The sequence below is a fragment of the Antrostomus carolinensis genome, unplaced genomic scaffold (genome assembly GCF_000700745.2).
Source record: "Antrostomus carolinensis isolate BGI_N321 unplaced genomic scaffold, ASM70074v2 scaffold36877, whole genome shotgun sequence".
NCBI classification, from domain to species: domain Eukaryota; kingdom Metazoa; phylum Chordata; class Aves; order Caprimulgiformes; family Caprimulgidae; genus Antrostomus; species Antrostomus carolinensis.
In genome coordinates this window covers 6,655-17,937 of record NW_010327302.1, presented here as the reverse complement: position 1 = coordinate 17,937, position 11,283 = coordinate 6,655, and the positions used below count along the sequence as shown (strand labels likewise).

Sequence of the window (11,283 nt, the reverse complement as noted above, 5' to 3'; positions counted from 1 at the left end):
GCGGGACACCAACTGTAAGTTAGGACCTGTTGGTCTCCCCAAATCAGAGGAGCTAAGCTGGTTTGCCCTGTGGTTGTAAATGTAGATAGGTAGTATCACTAAAATGCAGTAGTATAAACTCCAGCATCAAGCATGAGAAACTACACTGATGTAGGCTGCAGCTTCTGGTATGGAAAACCCATAGAAATGAGTTTGTTCCAGGAGCAGGTCACCTAGAATAATCTGTGAGCTGGCAGGGCTCAGTTGTAGCTTGTAAGGGGAGTGCTGGGGAGCATTTGGAAAGTTTGCTGGCACTGTAAACATCTTGGGAAATTGTAAGAATTTTGTAGCAGCAGAGCTGGCACCTTTACAGAATTGTTGAAGAAGGGCTTTGTGCTTTGATTTTTTTTAATATGACTGTAGTCAGAATCTAAGAATGTTCTTCCAAATATCCCTTGACCTGCTGAAGCAACAGTACATTTTACTTGTTACTGGCAGATGTCAGTAATTTGTGTGGATTGTGCAAATTCTCTTGTCTATGTGGAGATCATTCAGTTGTGATTTTGCAAAAAAATCTGCTTTTTGCATAAAGTTCTGGGTACAAGATTCATACCTGAATAGTACCTGAATGAACTTATTGTTGCTTTGTAATTACAATATAACTTCATGCCTGCTGTATGGTATATTAACTGCAATTAAAAAAAAACCCTTTAGTAATACAACAGAGAGCAGTCTGATCCTGATTCCTACTGCTTTTTGCCTTGTAAAGAAGAATGGGAATAAACAGCCATCCAAAAAAGCTCTCAGGAGCTGGTACAGAGAACAAGGGCGTACACAGCGTGTATATTTGCAGACAAGGAGAGAGCATTCATGCTAAAGGGAATGGTTTCTGAACAACATCTCTACAGCAGTGAGAGGGTTTCCTGAGCCCGTAGCTGTCTGAGTTAGTGACCATGTCATGTCTCTAGGTGTGCATACAGGGGCTAACGTCAGGCATTCAAGCCAAAGTGAACAGGAACATGTTTTCCAGTAGTTGAAGGACAAGGGTTCAAATACAGCCATCTCTAATGTGGTTTTTATGGGGTTTTTTATTTATTTTTAATCAGTAGTTTTTTAGCAGTGCCCTCTACTAAACTGGGCTGTGGTTCTCTCTGCTACACAACATTTAAAACAAGTGAAGTCTAATCAACCTTATCTTGGTTATGGTTTCTTTTTGTTTGTATTGTGTGGAAAAATTAAGTATGATAGATCTGTTATAAAATTGGTAGTAATATTGTCTTTTTTTAAAAAAAAGCAAGCCCCCATAATCCCCATATTCTTCCACTTCCTTCTCTATTGTGTAGCTGTACATGTGTTCAACTTAATTTTACTGGAAAATACAGAAATAAAAGTAACAGTTGTTTATTGAGGAGACTTCCCACATTTAAATGTATGCTACCTGGGAGAAGCTGAAGTGTTTCTGCTAACTGTCATGACTACATATATACAGGCATGGACAACTAGTAACCATAAGCTGCTTTTTAAACAGCATTGCTTTTGCATTTTTCCTGGCAGTGGAGGTGTGTTGTGTGCTTCTTGGCCACAGGCTTTAAATTGATATCTTCATTACAAGCTGTATTGTGTGCAATCTCTCCCCTTTATGAAGATGGAGGTGGGTTGGATGCCCAATCCAGTAATGAATATGAATTGTGATGCTCTCTTCCAGGCCTAGTTCATCATTTTTTTAGAGTCTGTGAATTCAGTTATTCTGTGCAATTTCTGCTCAAGGAGTGATCCATATTTTTTGTGTGAATCACTGGAGATGGGATCTTGTATATTTATGTCAGTCCTTTCTGTAACACGGTTATTTTTCAGATTCTGAAAAACTGTATCTTTAACTGTTATGGTGGCTCACCTGAATTTGGTAAGATTAACCAAATTAAACCAATGCAATTATGTTTTCCCTGTTTTACACGCTGTGTTGAACCAAAAGCTTTAGGAGATGTGAAGTGCTCTATGCCCCTAAGTGGTGTATAAGCTCTGAAATCTACACCAGCATTTTCATTGTCAGCATCATTTTACACTTGGCTTTCTTAACAGAAACATGTGATCCTGCAGTCTCACTACTGCCTCTCAAACCTGCTGCCCTGAAGCCAAACACTTTTTCCTAGTTTAGCTAAACCTGTCTTTGAGTTGACAACACCTCGCTTGCAGGGACAGTTACCATCTTGGCAACAATTTATACAGGATCTGTTGTTGTAACAAAGAAAAAGCAAAGTGAATTGCCACTATAAATTAATTCCTCCTACAAAATTAATTGCTATGAAATAGAATTTTATTTCCTTGTCCAGATATGTTTGGACAGTTGCCTTGCTTTGTCTATTGAAACATGAAAAGCTAATGAAAAATATTAAATTATGCACTAAAAATAGGCAGTTAATAAAGTAGACGCTAGTGGTGGTGTTTGAGGCAAGCTACAGTAAAGTACTGGTACAAAAGGGCCTGCAGGAGATTTTTTTTTTTTTTCCCAAAACCTGAACAAATAAAAGGAAGTACCTGAGGAAGAAACTTTTAAATTAAGTTGGCCATGATATTACGTAGAGGTTGGAAGTATTCTTTGATGGCTAATTGAAGGATGTGTCTGCATAGGATAGGGTTTAAACTGAAGTTCTATACAATTACTTTTTACAGATTTGGCAACGTGAAGGACAGATTGCCTGTTTTCTCCAAGCTGACTTCTCACTGCAGATGGACACTTTGTCAAAGATGTGGCTAGGTGGAGCAGCTTCTTGCTATCTCAACTATGGAAGGCCAACTTTGTGGTAACTTGGAGATTTGTGTGGAAAAACCTCCAGGAACAAGTCCTCCATCTTTCATTGCTTTGCTGAAGGTATATCGAGAACTTCTGGTCAGTAGAATCCGAAACACACAGTGTTTGATTGACAACTTGATTAAGAATGAATACTTCTCCACTGAAGATGCAGAGATTGTTGTCCAGTTTCCAACTCAAGCAGACAAGGTATTCTATTTCACTAGTCAGTGTAAGCTTTTTGTTACTTTCAGCATACCACTGGGTTTTATGGGCTTATCTGGCAATTTTACACCTAGTGTCTTTTCTAATCTTTGTTATTTTGGAGTTTCCCTAGCCTCTTCCTTCTGGACAAGTGTCTCCAGCACATTTCATTCCAGCATGGCTTGCACTACTTGTGATGCCTGTTGGCAGCTGTAAGAATGGGCAGAGTGATAATTGCTGTTCTGTCCCCACCCCCCCTGCAGCTTTGTCCTCTGATGAGGAGGTGACCACAGTGGCTGTTAGAGTGCAGCTTGCTACACACAAACCTTCATTATTGTGCAAAGTATTGCAAAGTAAATCTTCAGGATGCTGTGGGACAGATCCTCCTGCTTTAGAGGAGGAGAGACAGAAGTAAAATACTATTTTAGAAGTTAATGATTGTGTGTGTCGATGTGCACACCTTCCCTTCTCTTTAAAAACTTATGTACATTGTAAATGTTTGAATGGAAAATGATATATCCTGACACATTTTGGTTTTTGATTCATTTTTGGACATCAGTAGCAAAAATTATTTCCTGGTCTTTTCACAGGAGAAAATTATCACATGTCCACAGTTGCTCTTTGTGTCATGACTTAAAACAAACTCCTGATCCGTTTCCCTGACTGACCAGTCATTCAGCTTCAGAATAGTGTCACAGTAGGAGGCAGGCAAACCATTAAAAATACAGACTTTAGACTTCACTAACAGTGCACATTTTCATAAAATAGTAATTCTTGCTGGCACTTGAAATGTAACACAGTGCTCACTCTGTGCATAGGGTCAAAGCTGAATAAATGTACGCTGTGTGATCATCTCTGTTTCTTATTGTTCAGCATAATATACATGATTGTTGTAACAAATTTGAGGGGGAGGCCATGCATCAGGAGTCTAAGCAGAGAGAGAGAGCAGGCCACAATAGTAAGTGAAGAGGACTCTGTGGGAGCTTCTCTGGAAGGCATAAAATTGCTTTTTAGAGCATACAAATTGTCAAAAAATACCGTGCTTTTGCTGTGCTGGATGTACCTCATGCTGCTTTAAGCTCACAAGAGACCACAGTCTCTACAAACTATTGTCTGGTTTAGGACTGAATTCTTCATTAGTTTTCAGCAAGAAGAGGATCCAGAGATTCAAAATAGGCCCCCAAATAATTGCTCTGTCTTGCAGAGGGTTTTGTACTAGGGTTGCCCTGCACTGGTTGCACAGGGATCAGATTCTGCCTCGCCTTTAGAGGTAGCACTTAGTCTTGAAGTTCTCCAGCCATTACCTGGTCACCATTAGTTGCAGGCAGTGAGTCCATTGTACAGAGAGAGCTTGCAGAATTGAGTTGCTGTGTTAAAAGGAAGAGTTGTAGGGTTTTGGATCTGCATTAAGATCCAGGGAGAGATTCTGCCTTCCCTGCTCTGGGTCTGGCTGGATCCCGAGGTAAATCTAAATGTGACTGGAATATTTATAAACCAGAGGGTGAATTTAGGGCACTGAGAAACCATCCCTTTCTTTTTTATTTTAACCAGCATGGGATTTAAAATATACTATCTAGCCAGGCTGAGGAAATCCTTAGGGTTCCCTATTGAGGAGCAGTATTTATCCAGGTTAGTGTACTATTTAGCTACAAGTTCAGACCTTAACTTGCAGAGCCAACTTTCTTGCAATATGAAATACAAATAGAAAGTCAGTTTTGTAATGGTTCAAATTCATAGCTCAATTTTGAATTCAGGTTTTTGAAGCACCAGTTTTGATTTTGGTGCCCTATCCCAGTCTGAAAAAGGATCCTAAAGCAGTCTGCAAGCGTAGCTGTGATACAGTGCTGAGCACCAATGACCTTTCACATGGTGTTTTTTCAGGTTCGCAAAATTCTAGACTTGGTTCAGAGCAAGGGGGAAGAAGTCTCAGAATATTTCATCCGTGTCCTGCACAAAGTCACTGATGCTTACTATGAACTTCAGCCTTGGCTGGGTGAAATAGGTTATGAGCCTTCAGAGAATATTTGTAGTAAACCTGTGGTAAATACAGATCCAGGTAAGATCATGCATCTATATCTCTTCCCTTAGAACTACCCTGCTATGTAGGAAGCTCTAACCAGGTGATTTGAGAGTAAGAGAGTCTAGGCAGGCACAGGCAGGGAAAATAAACGTGTGCATGCTGTGCTTGCTAGCAGTGATAGCCAGATAGTTAAAAGGCACACTGTATAACACAACAGTCGTGTTGATATATTACATCCTGTTTTGCTAATGTCAAGCTCTTTCTGTGTTTTTGGATATGTAGTGTAATGGCATAACTACCTTGTGCCAGCTGTAGTATTTTCCAGGCCTCTGCTACAATTTATTAGCAACACTGTGATGTTTTGGCAATGGAATAGCCAGTATTTCATCATGAGGACAGTCAAACAATGAGGCAAGGTTGCTGACAGCTGTTGCGCAGTCTCCATACTTGGAGGTTTTCACGGTCCAGCTGGTTAAAGCCCTGAGACCTCATCTGACTTCATAAATGACCCTGTTCCGAGAAAGAGGTTGGACTAGAGACTTTCTGAAGTCCCTTCCATCCTGAATTATTCTGTGATCCTAAATGATGAGTTATACCAAAAGTCAGAGTTAAAGTATTGCAGAAATAAATGTTTTCCTCTTGAGAGGATTTTTCATACTATATAAATACAAGAATTACTTTGCCCCCATCTGAAGCTAAGTTTCTGTTGCAATAAAAACACAAGCCAACGTTGCACAATAACTGAGACTCTCATTTTTTAGTAATCTTAAAAAAATCTTTTTGAACATGCTTTCTCTTTACTATAATAAAAATTACCAAACAAGTTAGGGAAGAATCTCCACCTTCCCTGAGAGAAATCGCAGGTAGAATATAAATATAGTGAAAAGGCAGATGCCAAAACTAATCAGTGACCAACAACCCCAACAAGCCTTTGCAGGGAGTAAAATAAATAGCCTTTAACAAAGGGTCAGGGGCTTGGCTTTGAGTTTCAGCTGAAAGATAGCAGCCCCTTAAAGCAATGCAGTGTCAGTACTGGCTTTCAGGAACGTGTGGCTTGCATGTTACCTGAATTTCCCAAGAGAGTAATAATGGCAGCACAAATAGAAGTAATCTGCCAAAGAACTAATTTTATGTTAGAATTACTTTTGCTTATTGCCTGCTTTCAGTTTCCAAAGAGGTGGATCATTGTGCAAATAGGCTTTTTAATAATAGTTCCCTGTCTTTTTAGTTAGCAGGTATTGCCAGAAACTCAGATATGAACTGGGACGGGAGTCCAAGTTTGTTATGTCATATGCTCAGAGGGAAGAGATGCTGCTTGAAGAAATCTACTCTAACAGTACTATGGAGCTGGTCAGTTTTACCAATGAGAGTCTAGGCAAAGTGTGTCAATTAGAAGCCCTTTTTGATGATGCAGTTGGGGTAATTAATGAAGATGGAGAGACTGTTTATGTCTTTGGTGATGCAGGAATTGGAAAATCCATCTTGCTGCAAAAGATACAAAGCCTTTGGGCCAGAAAAGAATTGGACATAGGGGCCAAATTTTTCTTCCATTTCCGATGTAGGATGTTTAGTTGCTTTAAGGAAGATGAAGCCATATGTTTGAAAGACCTGCTCTTCAAATACAATTGCTACCCAGACCAGGACCCCACAGAGGTGTTCCATCACATCTTGCAATTCCCTCATACAGTTCTTTTCACATTTGATGGCTTTGATGAGATCTATTCCAACTTTGATCTCAGTAGTGTGCCCGAAATGTGTTCACCCAATGAACCCATTCATCCCCTGGTGCTGCTGGTAAGCCTTCTCAGAGGAAAGCTTCTTAAGGGATCCAAGAAAATTCTTACAGCGAGGACAGGAACTGAGATCCAAAGAAACATCATTAGAAAGAAAGTGTTGCTCCGTGGTTTTTCCAGTAATAACCTGAAGGAATACGCTGCTATGATTTTCAAAGAGGAGGGGCAACGAAGGCTGGTATTGAATAAGTTGGAAGCTAACCCCAATCTCTGCAGTTTGTGTTCGGTGCCTTTATTTTGTTGGATTATCTTTAAATGCTATGAACACTTCCATTCCATGTTTGACAGCTATGAACTTCCAGACTGTTCTGTTACATTGACAGATGTATTTTTGCTCATGATTGAAGTCCATCTGAACCGATCTCTGAAAACAAGTTTGCTGAAGAACAACACCAGGAGCCAATCAGAGATGTTCAGATCAAAAAAGGAAACTCTTCTAGCTTTGGGTAAAATGGCATACAAAGGTATGGAGAACTCTTTCTTTATCTTCGAGCAGGAGGACATCTCGTCAATGAACATTTCTGAAGAAGACTTGCAATTGGGCTTTCTCAGGACAGTTAAACATTACAGTGGCTGTGACAGTCAGTCCTCTTACGAGTTCCTACACTTAACCCTTCAGTCTTTTTTTACAGCTTTGTTCCTGGTTGTTGAAGAGAAAGTGAGTTCCAAGGAGTTACTTCAGTTTTTCAATGAATGTTCTTCCACTGAGACTGCCCAGCCTACTTGCCTTCATATTCCTTGGTTGAAGAAACAACTAGCAGGGGAGGATCCTTTCCGAAATAATGAACACTTTCATTTTACCAACCTGTTTCTTTGTGGCCTGCTTTCTAGATCCAAGCAGAAGCTCTTCAGACATTTAGTTTTGCCTGCAGTCATTAAGAAGAAGAGAAAGACACTCATCACATACCTTGGGGACAGCATGAAATCCCACCTGAAAGGTGTCACTCGGTCCAGGCTTCGAAACTACAATAGGATCCAGGTCCAGCCCAACTTTATTTGGATGCTGAGGTGCCTTTACGAGACTCAGAGTGAGAAAGTGGGGAAGCTGGCTGCCAAACGCATGCACGCCAATTACATCAAACTCACGTACTGCAATGCCTACTCTGCTGATTGCAGTGCTATTTCCTTTGTCGCGCATCATTTTCAAAAGCAGCTGGCTCTAGATTTGGACAACAACAACATCAATGACTATGGAGTAAAACAGCTGCTACCTTGTTTCAGCAAGCTTGCAGTGATCAGGTAGGAGTCTGTGCAAGCAGGTTCTTCCTTATCCTTGGTTTATTCCACAAACTGCTGGGCTCGAGGAATTGATCTTGACAGTGGAGAAAGATGAGGATTCGTACTGCTGCTGGAAATTAAAGTTTCAGATCTTCTGAAATCTTTTGAGGTCCTTGTTCAGCCAGTCACAGGAGCAGGGACAAGCTGTCAATTTGGAAACCCAAATGGAAAGGGTGATAAGAAGTCCTTAGAAGCCAGGACTGTTTAAACTTTGTGTTGGGTTTGTGTGTGTCACAAACTTGTAGGTTTAGTTAGCTCCATCTCAAATTATTTTGTCTCAGAAGAGGATTTTTATGGGAGAAAGTGCTTAAGGGAAAAGAAAGGAAACAGAAGTGCTTCCTCCATTATCTGAAGATTGCCTGAGCCTATCTCTGCCCTTGGTCATGTGGGGTAAGAGAAGATCCTGCTATTCACAATAACTCTTGATCAAAAGCTCTGAATTTCTTGCTTTTATATCCTGCCAAGATGCCTGACTTTCACGGAACAAAAACTGACATGTAGTACTCCATGAAAGGATTTGGTTGAAGTCTTTAGATGTGGCATTACCCTGAGGTGATGTGGAGGGAGGACACAGCTTGGTGTGAGCAGGGAGAACGAACTCCACCTCTAACATCACAGGCCAGATTGTTCCACCTCCAGTCCTCTGAGGTTGTGCCACGTAGCTATACTTTATTTGTCCAAACATTTAGGTGCAGAAAAACAGGAACTTGAAATACACCTTTTTTTAAAGCTCCTTCAGCCTCATGAGAATTTTTTTTGTAAATGGATTTATTCCTCCTTTTTGGCTGTGCTCTACCTTGTTTTCCTCTAGGACTAAATCAAAGAGTGTCTTTTTTTCCAGTAAGTTGCAAATCAGCTGACCTCCCAAGAGAAAGCAATAAGGAAACTTGGGGGGGAAATGCCTAAGTAAGTAAGGTAAAACAAGAAGAAGACAGACTTTCTTTATTTGTCCCTATCATATGATCATGGCATACACAGTGTGATCTTAACACCATCCCCAGCACCAAAACAGCCAGTTATGTTGCCTTTTTGTCTTTATGGCTCTTCTGATGTTAGGACTTTGATTTCTAATGACTAATTTTTGCAGATCAGGAAATGTTGTTTCTAACAGCTTAACCATCTCTTTCAAAGAAGCAGACTATTCTGATCTGTAGAAATTGGCTCTGGTTTCTCCTGTGTGCTAGTGCATTCCAAAGTGACCAAGTTACTAACTAGCAAGAGCCAGGGAGGCCGTTTGTGATAAAGGACTCCAGAATAGAATATTCAGCTTCAGAATTTGTGTAGGAACTAAAGCTGATCAAAATGTTTTCACAGGGCCAGCTTTACCCCAAAGATGTGATTCATCAGAATTGGAATGCTTCAAGGGAACCTGTCCATTTAGGCAAAGTGAAAAAGCTTGAAAAGTTAAAAAAAAAATCAAAAACCAAAGCCAAAACCAAAAAACCCCAAACAAACAAAATCAAATAAAAAACCAAAGCCAAGACCAAAAAACCCCAAACAAACAAAATCAAATAAAAAACTAAAGCCAAAACCAAAAAACCCCAAACAAGTGAAAACAAAAAACCCCAAACCAACTGTGACAAGAAGTGTTTTTATTCTGTGAATGACTGACACTGATTTGTTTCGTGTCTAGTTAGGACAATAAAATTAGAAACATCTAGCACACCCATGGGACTGCAGTTCTGTTTCCTGACCAGGAAAGTTCCTATTTCCAGGGCTTTTCACAACCTTTATTCAGTGAAGCCTGAATGTGTTGTGACTTTCAAGACGTCTGGTTTTCACTAGGTACTCAGAGAGAAGGTTGCAGGCGTAGTTTGGAAAGCTTACTTTTGCTAGGGTGTCAAGCAGAATTTCTTCCTGCAGTCACAGTAAGCACGGGAGGGTGATGAGCTGTTTGTCTCTGGTTTGTGATTTACTACACTTTATTGTTTTCAGTTCCAAGGACAACTTCCAGAGCATTACCTTGGAGATTTGGGGCTTTTTGTTTTCTGTTGTTTTTGAAGTGAGCTATATGAAACTGAGCTCACATTTCCCTTAAAGGCTTTTAATATGTGGCATATAAAAATATAAGAGGAAAATGCATAGACCTCCAGTCATTCATTAACTCATGGGTGATGAACACTTGTAAACTATATTGATTCAAACATTCTTTTCATTCCCTTCATTCTAGGCTCAGTGTAAATCAGGTCACAGATCACGGAGTAAGGATCTTGTATGAAGAACTCTCCAAGTACCAAATTGTGACTTTCTTGGGGTATGTACCAACTGGGAGCAAAACAGTAGATATTGATACTAGAAAATAAAACTGCAATGCTGATAGTACTGACACAGCAAAGGTGGGGTGGAAACCACAGTTACCTCCACGTTTACTGAACATAAGCAAAGCAGCATTTTATGTCAAAGATGATTCAGCTGCTGTCCTGTAACTGTTCACTGGGAAAAGGACCACAGCTTCCTCTGCCATTGCACTGCCTCAGCAGGTGGCCTCCACTGACATCAAGCCCTTCTATAACACAGTGTCAGGTCACTGACTGTGTGGGCACACTAGTTCTATACCTAAAGCCTTCTGCTAGCTGTGGAGAGGGGCGGAAGCACGAGCAAGAGAGCGTGCACTTTATATCTGGAGCTTCCTGTTTTCTCTGCTGTGAACTGATTCATTTCAGCTATGCAAAGCAGATACAGCTTGGTAGAGACTAGTGTCAGAAACAGAGTTTCAAGTGTCATGTTCATTGTACTGATTTCTTTAAGACCTTAATTAGTTCTTAATCAAGTTGAAGCTGGAAGGCATGTTAGCTCTGACTTCCTGCACTTGATTAAGTAGCTACATAAAAACGACTTTCTGAGAAGTGAACTTGAATACCAAGAATCGCCTCCTTCCTCCAGTGCCCTTATATATCTACTCAGGTATCTGATCTTCAGTAATATTTGCAAGGGGATTTTATGACTTTTAAAAGACCAAAAGTATGTTCTTCTGGTGTTTCCTCTTCCGAGAATATTATTTCTATACTAACACAGGAATAAAGGGAAGCTTCGTTTGCTTGAGGAGACCATTTATTAAAAAAATAATATAAATATTTTCCCATGATTTACAGTCAGGTCTCCTTGTATGTTATATCTAGCCCTTCACAATATGAATTGTATATCAAAATAGTAATACAAGCAACTATGAATGTGTACAAAGCCATACAGAAAAGGTAGATGCTATGTGTGCATTATAAAAC

General features: G+C 40.1%; 1 protein-coding gene across 1 annotated transcript in view; it reads left to right on the top strand.

Annotated features, from left to right (window-relative positions):
- Positions 1-2,665: 2,665 nt before the first annotated feature.
- Positions 2,666-11,283, top strand: part of NOD1 (nucleotide binding oligomerization domain containing 1) — a 14,769-nt gene continuing 6,151 nt past the window's right edge. Inside the window, exons 1-4 of the mRNA XM_010171866.2 lie at positions 2,666-2,977; positions 4,853-5,027; positions 6,220-8,023; positions 10,233-10,316. Of these exons, the coding sequence (XP_010170168.1) occupies positions 2,762-2,977; positions 4,853-5,027; positions 6,220-8,023; positions 10,233-10,316 (2,279 nt within the window). The 5' untranslated portion in view covers positions 2,666-2,761. The remainder of the gene's footprint in view (positions 2,978-4,852; positions 5,028-6,219; positions 8,024-10,232; positions 10,317-11,283) is intronic.